General features: G+C 46.1%; 1 protein-coding gene across 3 annotated transcripts in view; it reads right to left on the bottom strand.

Moving 5' to 3' along the window:
- Nucleotides 1-14,191, bottom strand: part of FANCI (FA complementation group I) — a 115,552-nt gene that overhangs the window by 61,806 nt on the left and 39,555 nt on the right. For all 3 annotated transcript variants that reach the window (XM_073568690.1, XM_073568691.1, XM_073568692.1), the window contains 6 exons: nt 4,048-4,171; nt 2,901-2,993; nt 2,678-2,814; nt 486-657; nt 320-407; nt 85-215 (listed from right to left, as the gene is read on the bottom strand). In XM_073568690.1, the coding sequence (XP_073424791.1) occupies nt 85-215; nt 320-407; nt 486-657; nt 2,678-2,814; nt 2,901-2,993; nt 4,048-4,171 (745 nt within the window). The remainder of the gene's footprint in view (nt 1-84; nt 216-319; nt 408-485; nt 658-2,677; nt 2,815-2,900; nt 2,994-4,047; nt 4,172-14,191) is intronic.

Raw genomic sequence — 14,191 nt, 5'->3', positions numbered from 1 at the left:
TAATCATAGATGAATATCCCATGACAGAGTTCAATAAGTTTTCCTTTAAATTATATTTAGTATAGAAAATCGACTCACTAATACCTGTAAAGCTTTAATAAGACCTTGAACGGTGGCAAACGGCAAGTAGAAGAGATGGTCAAATGTGGCGATCAGCTTAGAGGACGAATTCTGCATTAGAAGAGGTGTTGCAAATACAATGTCTGAGAAAAGATCTGAAAAACAGATTGTAAGCTATTTGTGCACTGACCTTGGGCTTCCATGCAGTGCTTACTATTAAGCCTGTCCATAAATGAGGAAATTAAAGACAACAATTCACCTATAAAGTGACTTGTGGGAGAAGTTGCCTTAGTAACAACACGATTCAAAACTTGCTCCAAAATCACACTCCTTATTGGCTCATGGACCTAAAAACATGAAAACACGGTTAACATTTTATACCCTTACATGAATAGGAATGGGAAGAAAATTCAATAAAACTTTACCTTGAAGGTTTCTAGTAAAATTTTGGATCCAAGCTGACTGGCCTGTTGACTTGGTGATCCTAGTGTCGCCTCCGACACTTTTGCACCTGGAATTATTTTAGGTCCATATGTATCCATTAGGAGAAAGCCAAGCTCTACAAGCCCTTGGGTGACATGATCCCAACCAAATACACTAAGACAGAAAATGTTGTATTACATTATATGAGAAATTATAAAAGAAGATTTGATGATCAGCTTTTCTTTAAGGCGCGTAGATATAACAAGCTCAACAAGGCCTTTTCTGACTTTTTTTTGGAGGGGGAGAAAAAGTAGAACCAGTAAGCGCACAATGATGCTACCGAGGGAAGAGGGAGGGATAGCATTGCCCAACATCAGAGAGTATAATTTGGCCTGTATCACCAGACACATTCTTGACTGGCTAAGATACACTAGTAAACATTCGGATTACACAATGGAGGCCAACTGGTGTGAGCCGTGGGATCTCACAGCGATCTTGTACTCCTCAAGCGTGACATACTCGAAAGTGAGAAACTCAGTGATCTTTCAGGACACTAGGGAGGCTTGGAAGGCCATAAGATGCAAACTAGGCATGTCATGGAAGATATCTAAATACTTGACATCCTGGGGTCACCCTGACTTTCGACAGGGAAAAGATAACGCTCTGTTTAAAATTTGTAGGGAAAAAGGAGTCAGAAATATGGGGGACCTGATGCAGATTCAAGAAAATAGATGGATGACGGCAGACGAGATATTTACCGGGTGGGGACTTGACCCTTCCCATATCTTGCAATATGCTTAGTTGCGACATCACTTGTTCTCCAAATTACGAGATATACATAAAGAATGCCATTCTTCTGAACTCGACAATCTTCTTTCAAGGCACATATCTGACATTAATATCTCAACCATTTACCGGACCTTGGGGCGGACCTTACTACCATCGGGCCCAAAAGAGTTGTTTAAGAGCTGGGAAACTAGACTACAGGAAACGGGGGTAGGGGAATCGAGTTTGTCTGGGTGGAATGAGCTGCTTAAGCATGTAAGTAATGAAAGATGGAGGGACACCCACTTCCGACTGATGCAGAGAACCATACTGGGTTTCAATTTACTGGCTACACAAACTCACAAGAAGAGGCGACAGACTTGCCCAAAATGTGATATATCCAGGACAGACATGTTCCATGGTATATGGGAATGCGATCTCGTACACACTCAGTGGGAGGAGGTAAAAGACTGGGTGGGTGGCATGATGAACATGCACCTTTCACTAGACAGAATGATATGGATTTTCCACAAGAGCACTGATTTAGGGTCGACCAAGTCAAACACTCAGTTATTACATACAGTTGCCATCTCGTACAAAAGACTTATTTTAAGGCAATGGTTGATATTTTGCAAATTCTTTCAGTGGTTCTGTAATGTCCATATTAAGTGGGTATATGTAAAGCTACTTTGAGATGTACCACTATTGTTTGACTTTTGTACTTTTATGTTTATGAAAACTCAATAAAGAGGATTTATAAATAAAAAAAAAAAAAAAAAAAAAGATTTGAGTGCTGTTCACATTTGGTGGCAATGAAATGGCACTATGGTGAGCATCTACAGGTCGGGTGCTCCGGGAAAACTTCCAGGGTACACAATAATATCCAAAATCCACCAGGCCAGCCTAAAGAGAATCCTTTTACCAAAATCTAGAAAGTATAGACTGCTACGCCTCCCTATGAAGTGGCACATAGTAAAAAAAAAAAAAAAAAAAAGGTTAGGGGATGCTTCTGACATCTGCCTCCAATGGAAACAAAATGTGAACAGATCACACAACCAGTCTAATGATTTTAATAGGCATTTTATAATTATTTGGCCATTTGCTGCAGAAGCGCCTACAGTTTGAGTAGTGTTATACATCATGCCCACTTAGCCTTTAAGTGTCACACCAATGCAAGCTAGGGGCCTGAACATACAGATTATATACAAATCTATTTGAAATATTTTTCACATTAATTTTACCATTTTACTTCCGCACAAAAGTTTAAAATCTGAATGATGTACAAGGTTTGACAACAAAAATATAAGTTCAAGAAGAGCACTTTTTATAACGCCAATAACCATTTTGAGGCTTTACCTCTGTACTAATCGCCAGGACTTTAAATTCTACTTTTAGGGCTGCAAGAAGCATCCTTCATTTAATTCCATACCTGTTTTTCACAATTTCAAGGAGCATTGTGGAGACGCTGGGTGGCTGTGGTACTAAATCACGTAGAAATTTTGAGCCTTGCTGAAACTGAAAGTCTTTAAAACCTTTGGATATAGTACTTTTCAGGAGATCAAATACCTGGACAATGAAAATGGAGACCAAAAATCAGCCAATGCTAATAAAATTTATGCGAGCAGGATAAGAAGTCTCAATAGATAAATTACCTGCTTCTCAAACCTTTGTATTCGTGATACAGACAACAAGAGGGCAACACTGAACGGACACAAGAATTTACTTGCGTCTCCTTGCTGCCCAGCCTAGAAGGAAAACACATAGCACACATTACATAATGAAACACACTCTATGGTAATATTTTCCCGGCTCCTGCCTTTTTAGGCCATTCTTGTATTCACCATAAATAACAATTCTGGAGCATTTTTTCCTTGGAATTCGGCAGGTTCACATTCCTTTGTTTTTCCTTATGGAAAAGCATGAGTGAATGGACAACAAAGCATTATTAGTCATCTCGTCAACATGGCATACCCCTACTCAGTCTGATGTGGGAAGGACGGACTGAATGGTGCTGGAGGATGTATGGATCCACCCTTAGCCCATTAACAAGTAGAAAAGGAATATTCATTGCCAGGAGGAATTACAAAGGAACAATATAACACAGAATCCTACGAAGAAAAAAAGCTTCTAAAATACAATTTTATGGGGATGAAAGTATAAAAAAAAAAATCTGACAGGTATTAATTAAAGAGTCTGCCACATAATGATAACCGCAGCCTATATGCTTTATAGCGGGACCATGTACCCCTAAACGGGCTAGGCCAGATTCACCCCAGTAGAACATGCTCAACCTTTCATGTGAATGTCCAGCATATAAAGCTATATATCTCCTACAGCTGCCCTGCAAATATCCTAAATAAAAGTGGCTCATCTGTTTGATCTTTATTTGGGCTATAGTTATTATTATACATTTACAGTATATAGCGCCATTTATTCCATGGCGCTTTACATGTGAAAAGGGGAAATATAGACAAGTACAATAAACATGTGCAAGACAAGGGATACACAAGTACAGAACGAAAGAGGACCCTGCCCGCGAGGGATCACAGTCGTTAAAGGTATGGGAGTATGAACACGCATACCACTTCCCAAACAAGGACAAGTAGACATTTTTTTAGACGCATTCTATTGAAATATTGGAAGAAGCAATGGGGGAAAGCACAATCCAATGATCCTTCTAAGTGTCCTTTTCATGAGAAACATGCTGCACCCCTACATTAAAAGGCAAGCAACCAGCCACATGGCTTAGGCTCTATATATCAGTAAGGGACAGACCAAATAATTGCATAAACTTTATACCTTCACCAGCTCTCGGCCTAGATCCTGGTCAAATTTAATAGCAAAGGCAATGTGCAAGATAATGGTACCCTCAACTTGGCGCAGTTGTTCTTTTGGAAGAGCAGCATCTATCAGATCTAAAGAGCTAAAAGTACAAGAGGAAACCATTAGTACAGAGCAGGTGGCCAATACTGTATATCAAAACCAATATTTTTCCCACTTATGTTGAGATGACAAAAAAAAAAAAAAAATCACCTCTCAAAATATAACTGCTTTAAATCGTAATTAGGCTTCATCCAGACGTCTTGTGTTTTATACACACATTATAGTCTATAAGTATGCATTGCTTACAAGTCCGTTTAAAGATCAGATAAGGCAAAATGTGCAAAAAAACACACATCTGAATGAGATATTATACTCACGATAAAAGCTCATTTTATTCTTAATAAACTTGATTTGTTTGTTTATAAAGAGCCTTTAGAGTTTACTACATTGTGCCTTATGTTTATGACGGAGCCCGAAGCTTTGAATGCTTAATTAAGGTCAGCAAAAGAAGATGGCGCACACACAATGTTTATTGGAAAAGACACAATAATCCATTTAAAAAAATGTTATGCGTCTGTGAATACCGTCCTGTGAATATACTCTGAACTATGTGCCAATGTATAGTGTTACTAGCTTGCCTCATATAGGCCTCCAAATAAAGAATAATGAAAAAAAATAAAAAACAGACCCCTGTCCTCATGATCAAGTGGTTCCAAATAGTCAGACCCCGGGGATCATGCATTTATCAATTATCTTGTGGATAGATGACATATGTGTTGCTTTGTGAGACAACACCAATAAATATTAATACATGGAGGAAAAAAGGAGATTTTTGTGTACTCACCCTAAAATCTCTTTCTCTTAGCCTTTAATTGGGGGACACAGAACCGTGGTGTTATGCTGCTGTCCACTAGGAGGCGACACTATGCATAATCTGAAAAAGATTAACTTTGGCTCCTCCTCTGCAGTATACACCCCTGGACGGCGTCAGCCTTCTCCAGTTTTGTGCAAAAGCATTAGGAGGAATATACCAGAAACCTAACCATGCCTGTAAGAAAAGGCTACTATAAACAGGCTCAAACAACAATATGAGAACCCAACCGTAACAACGGCCCGCAAGGGCAACAGGGTGGGAGCTATGTCCCCCAATTAAAGGCTAAGAGAAAGAGATTTTACGGTGAGTACACAAAAATCTCCTTTACTCTGTCGCCTTATTGGGGGACACAGAACCGTCGGACGTCCTAAAGCAGTCCCTGGGTGGGAAGCAGTGGACGAATATTGTGCTGACAGTCCTCTAGACTTGGGGTACTGCCGCCTGCAGGACCCGTCTACCCAGGCTCGCATCCGCTGAGGACTGGGTATGCACTCTGTAGTGTTTTGTAAATGTGTGCAGGCTAGTCCAAGTGGCTGCCTTACACACTTGATGTGCTGAGGCTTGATGCCGAATGGCCCAAGAGGCCCCTACCGCCTGCGTAGAGTGTGCCGTGATACCGGCCGGAAGGGGAGAATTGTTGAGGCGGTAAGCCTCTTGAATGGTGGACTTGATCCACCTAGCAAGGGTGGCTTTGGAAGCCGGTAGGCCCTTGCGAACGCCTTCTGGAAGAAGGAAAAGTGAATCAGACTTCCGGAAGGGAGCAGTCCTGGACACATAAATACGCAATGCCCTGACAAGGTCAAGCGTATGCAGAGCCTTCTCTACCCTATGAACGGGAGCCGGGCAAAGAGACAGTAGTGATATTTCCTCATTGAGGTGGAAGCTGGACACGACCTTCGGAAGGAAGGATGGTACTGTACGGAGAACCACCTTGTCCTGGTGAAAAACCAGGAAGGGTTGTCTGCAGGAAAAGAGCTGAAAGTTCAGACACCCTGCGTAGCGAAGTGATTGCCACCAGGAAAACCACTTTCTGTGATAGAAAGCGGAGTGAGACCACCCTAAGGGGTTCAAAAGGAGGTGACTGTAGTGCTGTCAAGACCAGGTTGAGGTCCCACGTCTCCAACGGACGTTTGTAGGGGGGAACCAATCGGGAAACCCCTTGGAGAAAAGTCTTCACTTGCGGCTTGTTAGCAATACGCCTCTGAAAGAGCACCGAGAGCGCTGACACCTGGCTCTTCAGCGAGCCCAGGGATAGCCCGGCGTCCAGGCCTGACTGAAGGAAACTGAGGACCTTTGGAAGAGAATAGGGAAGTGGAATCTGCCCACAAGGGTCGCACCATGTGAAGAAAATCTTCCAGGTACGATAGTAAATCCTGGCTGAAGTTGGCTTCCGAGCCCTGATCATGGTTTTTACAACGTCAGGTGAAAAACCTGCTTGGGTCAAAACCCTGGTCTCAATGGCCCCGCCGTCAAATTGAGAGCCCCTGAGTTCTGGTGGAAGAACGGGCCTTGTGACAGGAGGTCGGGACCTGTGGGGACACGCCAGGGAGCGTCTGCTGTGAGTTGCACGACGTCGGCGTACCATGTACTCCTGGGCCAGTCTGGAGCGATCAGAATGGTGGGAACACCCTCTTGTTTGATCTTCCTCGGGACTCTGGAGATCAGGGGGAGGGGTGGAAAAATGTACAGAAGCTGGAACTGGGTCCAGTCCTGAACCAGGGCATCTGCTCCGAGCGACCGCGGATCGCACGTCCTGGCCATGAAATTGGGAACCTTGGCATTGAGATGGGATGCCATCAGATCCACGTCCGGGGTCCCCCAACGATGACAGATCTGACAGAAGACTTCGGGATGGAGAGACCATTCCCCCGAGTCCATTCATTGTCGGCTGAGATAGTCGGCTTCCCAGTTGTCCACACCCGGAATGTGGACCGCGGAGAGTACCGACCTTGCAGCCTCCGCCCATTGTAGGATACGCGTTACTTCGGTCATCGCCTGGATGCTGCGGGTGCCGCCTTGATGGTTCACGTATGCCACTGCCGTGGCATTGTCCGACTGTACTCTGATATGAGAGTCTGCCAGCAAGTGATGGAAGGCTTTCAACGCCAGGAAGATGGCCTGAATTTCCAGGATGTTGATGGGCATGGTCGATTCCCTTGGTGACCACCTGCCTTGCGCTCTGATGTAGGTGCACCGCGCCCCAACCCATAAGGCTTGCGTAGGTGGTCAAAACCTTCCATTGACCGGAGAGAAAGGATTTTTCCCTTGCAAGCGAGGTTGGCTTGAGCCACCAGTGCAGGGACCTCCTGGTGTTTGCTGATAACCGGAACTCCCTGTCGAGGGAGAACGGATTCCTGTCCCAGGACTTGAGGATGGCCAGTTGAAGGGGTCTGAGGTGAAACTGGGCAAATGGTACCGCCTCCATTGCTGCTGCCATCCTGCCAAGTACTCTCATGGCATACCGGAGAGATCTGGGGGACTTGCAGAGGAGTGTGTGAACTCCCAGACAGAGAGCCAGTGCCTTGTCACTGGGGAGGATCACCAGACCCTTGGAGGTGTCAAATAGCATCCCCAGGAAGGTCAGAGACTGACTCGGGGTAGTCGAGGACTTCTGTAAATTGACTAACCATCCCAGGCGCGTCAGTGTCGATCGTGATCGAGACGTTGACCTCGCAGTCCTTGAGGGTGGGGGCCTTGATGAGAAGGTCGTCCAGGTATGGAACGACTACTATGCCTCTGGAGTGCAGAACGTCCATGGTAGCTGCCATGACCTTTGTAAATGTTCTGGGAGCCGTGGCGAGATCGAACGGGAGAGCCACAAACTGGTAATGGTCTTGGTTGATTGCGAATCTGAGAAACCTCTGATGGGCGGGAGCAATCGGTATATGCAGGTATGCGTCCTGTATGTCTATGGAGGCGAGATATTCTCCTTTTTCCATAGACGCAACGATTGACCGGAGGGATTCCATGCGGAAGTGACGAACTCCAACATACTTGTTGAGTTGCTTGAGGTCTAGTATGGGTTGGACGCTGCCTCCCTTCTTGGGCACCACGAACAGGTTGGAGTAGAACTCTCGGAAGCGCTTTTCTGCTGGGACTGGCACTATGACTCCTGCTCGCAGGAGGGAAGAAACCGCTTGACGGAAGGCCTGAGCTTTGAGCGGGGATTTTGGAGGGACAGAGGGAAAAAAAAAACCTGTGCGGTGGGCTGGTAGTAAACTCGATTTTGTATCCTGAAGACACTATCTCCTTGACCCACTTGTCTTCTGTAATAGGCAGCCAGACCTGCTGAAAGAGTAGCAGTCGTCCGCCTACAAGTGGGGTGTCTTCCAGAGGGCATGAGTCAGGATGAGGGAAAAGTCTGAGGTTTTCCTCCTTTAGGTTTTGCCTGGCTTGCCTTTGATTGCCAGTTCCTGTCCGGCCTCTGTGCCGCACGTGTGTTGTCCCTGCGGGGGGGAAAGATTACGGTTTTGTGCTGGGCGTGAGACGGACCAGCCTGAAGAATTCCGAAAGGATCGGAAACGAGATTGATTACGCCTTTTAAACGTGCGTTTTGGTCTTAGTTGAGGGAGGGAAGTACTTTTGCCCCCGGTAGCATTGGATATCATTGTATCCAGCTTTCCACCGAAAAGACGGCCACTGAAGTACGGGAGATTTGTTAGGGACTTTTTTGAGGCCGCATCCGCTTTCCATTCTCTTAGCCAGAGAATACGCCGGATTGTGATGGCGTTTGATGCTATTCCCGCTATTACTCTTGCAGAATCCAACGCTGCATGGACCATGTAATCTGCCACCACGGCAATTTGCACTGCCTGGTCCGCCAGCTGAGGATTTGAAGCTTGAAGGCCTTTTTGCAATAGATCAGCCCAAGCCATGATAGCCTTGGCTGCCCAAACTGAAGCAAATGCGGGAGCCAAAGAGGCACCTGCCGCTTCAAGATTGAACGAGCCATGCGTTCGACTTGTCTGTCTGCTGTGTCCTTGAGGGTTGAACTGTCCGGCAGCGAGAGAAGCGTTTGTGCTGCCAGCCTAGAGACTGGAGGGTCCACTTCAGGCGGATCTGTCCAATCCTTGGTGTCTTTCTGTGGAAAGGGGTATTTTGCTTCCAAATACTTGCAAATGGCGAATTTTTTCTCAGGCTGCGAAAAATGCTTAGAAAGGATTTTTTGAAATTCCGGGTGATTAGGGAAGACCCTCGATGGTTTCTGAACACTTTCAAAGGAAATTTTGTGTTCTGGGGCTTCCGGGGTTGGATCTGAAATGTCCAGCACCCGAAGGATGGAAGAGACGATATCCTCAACTATCGCAGTATTGCTAGGGGGACAAGAGATAATTCTCTGTTTCGTTGTCTGGGTTAGAGTCACATATGCCTTCCGAGTCTGTGGTCGGAAATCGTTGCGGAGATCCGCATTGTCTGTCTCTGTCAGGGGACGGACTAGGTGACCTGGAGCCACTGTGTCTCTCCCTGGAGGGGGACGACCGAGTGCTATGTGAGGACGCAGATGAATGCGACCTGTGGGTCCGCTTACGTCTGAGACTGTCGGAAGTGGCATGTCCCCGAGATGGGCTGTCCCTTTGCTGGGTAACGTTCATAGCCGAGACATGACCCTGCAAAGCCTGCAGTAGTGTAGAGGTCAGGCTATGTATGGACTGTGTTATAGACTGCAACATCTGAATAGCCCATTCCGGTATGGAAGAAGACGCAGAAGCGTTGCTTCTGACCCAGTGTTTTGGACACAGTCCCGGCAGTGTGGGTCCATGCTGCCCCCCTGGGGAGTGGTCTTGCAGGCTGTGCAGAATGCATAAAAGCAGTCTTGCCTGGTTTTCTTCCTTGAGCCCGGCATCATGCACAGAGGCTGGCTAGCAGGGGTCCTACAGGGGCTATGCAAAGGGGAGAACTTATAGGTAATATGAATGCACAGCTGAGTAAAGAGAACCCAGCTGTGATCTTACCCCACCAGTGTGCCCCGAAGTCCAGCGCCGACAAATCACAGTCTTGTGACCCCCGGAGAATGCTGTATGGCTGTCAGCTATGTTTCCTGCAAGATGGCCACCGGGATTCTGAGGTGGAGGGGGAAGGGGGCGGAGAGCTGAAAAGGGCGCGCTGAGCTATGTAAAAGCGCGCCCTTCCTGCCTCGATCCGCCCCTTCCATGACACTGCAGAGTGTCATTTTCGTCATCCGGGGGGCGGGCCAGGGGGCGGGAATAGGGTGGCGACTTCGGCTAGGCCGAAGCCGCGGCCTAAATTTGATACCTCATGCCCAGAAGGGCTCCAGGACGGCGCGGTTGTCCAGGGGGGGGGGTCGGATTCAAACCAGACCCCCCCGGATTAAACGGCAGGCTAGCGGTGGGGTTATGAGCGCCAAGTAGGCCCTGTGGGGGGGTCCCTTTGAGGCGCTATGCAGCTGGTGCTGCCACAGAGACAGGGGCGCAGGGAGCCCTGTCTCTGACAAGTGCCATGCCTGCCTGCACCTCCCCTGGTCCCAACAGGAGCCCGCAGCTGGGCTGGGGTCCCTGGACATGTAAGTGGCCGAATGGTGCCTGATACAGGCCCTACCTGCGGTGTCTCAACCTAATGCCCCCAGAGGGGGATTAGGGAGGGTGCTGCTGTCACCGTCAGGGGGCTTCATCCTATCCTCGACCTCAACCCAGAGCCCAAGGGAACTGGGGAAGGAGGGGGGGGGGTCTCGACTTCGAGCCAGTACCCGAGGGACTGGGGAAGGAGCGACATGGGGAATAGCCGTCTCGACCTCAACCGGGTACCCCTTAATAGGGGACCGAGGAGGGAGCCATGCCGGGAGTCTCGCTGGGGACCCGCTTTTCTTCATCTGTAATCCATTGGAAAAAAAAAAAAATCAAGGAAAAAAACGGAGTAAAAAATCTTAGGTGTGCCTCCTTGCGACACTAAGCAAAAACTGGAGAAGGCTGACGCCGTCCAGTGGTGTATACTGCAGAGGAGGAGCCAAAGTTAATCTTTTTCAGATTATGCATAGTGTCGCCTCCTAGTGGACAGCAGCATAACACCACGGTTCTGTGTCCCCCAATAAGGCGACAGAGTAATACATAAATATTGGTCCGTCGCGCTATTTGCTATGCAAGTGGCTGATTAGTATGAAAAATACTATATGACCACCTTGTGGGTTTTGGCTGCAGGTGATGATCAGCAGAAAATGTATAACAAAAGGTGCAGATTAATTAAAATTCCCAGAATTAGTCATATACTGTGTGGTTGCACCGTTGGAATAACAGTGAAGGGAGTCTGTGCTGCAGCTGGAAATGTCCGATTTGCAAATGGAAGCAGTTGGAACCAACGGTGGTTGTAGATCGTTGAGTCTTTTTGCGGGATGGGGACTGCACATGTAGAGCCAGGAGCGCTCCAGCTAGTAGCATCCCTGGATATCCGGCAGAAAAAAAGATGGCTGACAGTGCTGGAGTTGGTGTGTGACATCACAGTTGTACTGAGTCTCAAAAGGATAACAAAGCTGTCCAACGTGTTTTGGAGAATACAAAGTTCCCCTTCATATCTGTACAGGGTGGTACAGAACGGTGCTTTATAAGCTGTTGTGCCAACCCTTTCTCCAACCACTTAGAAGTTGCCCTGTCTCGACCCACCAATGTTAGATTCACTGCATGGTTATGTTAACCCCTTAGCGACAGAGCCAGTTTGCAGCTTAATGACCAGGCCAATTTTTACAATTCTGACCACTGTCCCTTTATGAGGTTATAACTCTGGAACGCTTTAATGGATCCTGCTGATTCTGAGATTGTTTTTTCGTGACATATTGTACTTCATGTTAGTGGTAAAATTTCTTCGATAAGTCTTGTGTTTATTTATGAAAAAAACAGAAATATGGCAAAAAATTTTAAAATTTTGCAATTTTAAAACTTTAAATTTTTATGCCCTTAAATCAGAGAGATGTGTCACATAAATTTTTTAATAAATAACATTTCCCACATGTCTACTTTACATCAGCACAATTTTGGATGCAAAATTTTTTTTTGTTAGGAAGTTATAAGGGTTAAAAGTTGACCAGCGATTTCTCATTTTTACAACAAAATTTACAAAGCCATTTTTTTTAGGGACCACATCATATTTAAAGTCATTTTGAGGGGTGTACATGACAGAAAATACCCAAAAGTGGCACCATTCTAAAAACTAGACCCCTCAAGGTGCTCAAAACCACATTCAAGAAGTTTATTAACCCTTTAAGTGCTTCACAGGAACGAAAGCAATGTGGATGGAAAAAATTAACATTTAACTTTTTTTTGGAAAAAAATTACTTCAGAACCAATTTTTTTTATTTTCACAAGTGTTAAAAGAGAAAATCAACCACAAAATTTGTTGTACAATTTCTCCTGAATACGCCGATACCCCATATGTGGGGGTAAACCCCTTTTTCAGCACACGGCAGAGCTCGCAAGGGATGGAGCACCGTTTGACTTTTTCAACGCAGAATTGGCTGGAATTAAGATCGGATGCCATGTTGCGTTCGGAAAGCCCTTAATGTGCCTAAACAGTGGAAAACTCCAACAAGTGACCCCATTTTGGAAACTAGACCCATTAAGGAACTTATCTAGATGTGTGGTGAGCACTTTCAACATTCAAGTGCTTCACAGAAGTTTATAACGTAGAGCCGTGAAAATAAGAAATCCATTTTTTTTTCCACAAAAATGATCTTTTCACCCCCAAATTTTTATTTTTACAAGGGTAACAGGAGAAATCATACCCCCACAGTTATTATGCGATTTGTCCTGAGTACGCTGATACCTCATATGTGGGGAGGAACCACTGTTTGGGTGCATGGGAGAGCTTGGAAGGGAAGGAGTGCCATTTTGGAATGCAGACTTTGATGGAATGGTCTGCGGGCATCATGTTGCGTTTGCAGAGCCCCTGATGGGCCTAAACAGTGGAAACCCCCCAACAAGTGACTCCATTTTGGAAACTAGACCCATGAAGGAACTTATCTAGATGTGTGGTGAGCACTTTGAACCTTCAAGTGCTTCACAGAAGTTTATAACGTAGAGCCGTGAAAATAAGAAATCCATTTTTTTTCCCACAAAAATGATCTTTTCACCCCCAAATTTTTATTTTTACAAGGGTAACAGGAGAAATCATACCCCCACAGTTATTATGCGATTTGTCCTGAGTACGCTGATACCCCATATGTGGGGAGGAACCACTGTTTGGGCGCATGGGAGAGCTCGGAAGGGAAGGAGTGCCATTTTGGAATGCAGACTTTGATGGAATGGTCTGCGGGCATCATGTTGCGTTTGCAGAGCCCCTGATGGGCCTAAACAGTGGAAACCCCCCACAAGTGACCCCATTTTGGAAATTAGACCCACTAAGGAACTTATCTAGATGTGTGGTGAGCACTTTCAACCTTCAAGTGCTTCACAGAAGTTTATAACGTAGAGCCGTGAAAATAAGAAATCCATTTTTTTTCCACAAAAATGATCTTTTCGCGCCCAAATTTTTATTTTTACAAGGGTAACAGGAGAAATCATACCCCCACAGTTATTATGCAATTTGTCCTGAGTACACTGATACCCCATATGTGGGGGGGAACCACTGTTTGGGCGCATGGGAGAGCTCGGAAGGGAAGGAGTGCCATTTTGGAATGCAGACTTTGATGGAATGGTCTGCGGGCATCATGTTGCGTTTGCAGAGCCCCTGATGGGCCTAAACAGTGGAAACCCCCCACAAGTGACCCCATTTTGGAAATTAGACCCCCTAAGGAACTTATCTAGATGTGTGGTGAGCACTTTGAACCCCCAAGCGCGTCACAGAAGTTTATAAACGCAGAGCCGTGAAAATATAAAGTCTTTTTTATTTCCACAAAAGTGATTTTTTAGACCCCAATTTTTAGACCCCCAAAGTTGGTAAATAGTGGAAACCCCTCAATTCTTGCTCCAACCCTAACCCCAACACACCCCTAACCCTAATCCCAACCCTAATCCCTAATCCTAACCCTAATCCTAGTTCGCCCTAACCCTAGCCCAACCCTAACCCTTTTAACCCTAGCCCAACCCTAACCCTTAACCCTAGCCCAACCCTAACCCTTAACCCTAGCCCAACCCTAACCCTTAACCCTAGCCCAACCCTAACCCTAGCCCAACCCTAACCCTAGCCCAACCCTAACCCTTAACCCTAGCCCAACCCTAACCCTAACCCTAGCCCTAACCCTAGCCTAACCCTAGCCTAACCCTAGCCTAACCCTAGCCTAACCCTAACCCTAGCCTAACCCTA

The sequence above is a fragment of the Dendrobates tinctorius genome, unplaced genomic scaffold (assembly GCF_039654945.1).
Source record: "Dendrobates tinctorius isolate UK_male_01 unplaced genomic scaffold, ASM3965494v1 ptg000022l, whole genome shotgun sequence".
NCBI classification, from domain to species: domain Eukaryota; kingdom Metazoa; phylum Chordata; class Amphibia; order Anura; family Dendrobatidae; genus Dendrobates; species Dendrobates tinctorius.
Note: the sequence above shows the minus strand (reverse complement) of the source record. Positions and strands in the feature narration are given on the sequence as shown.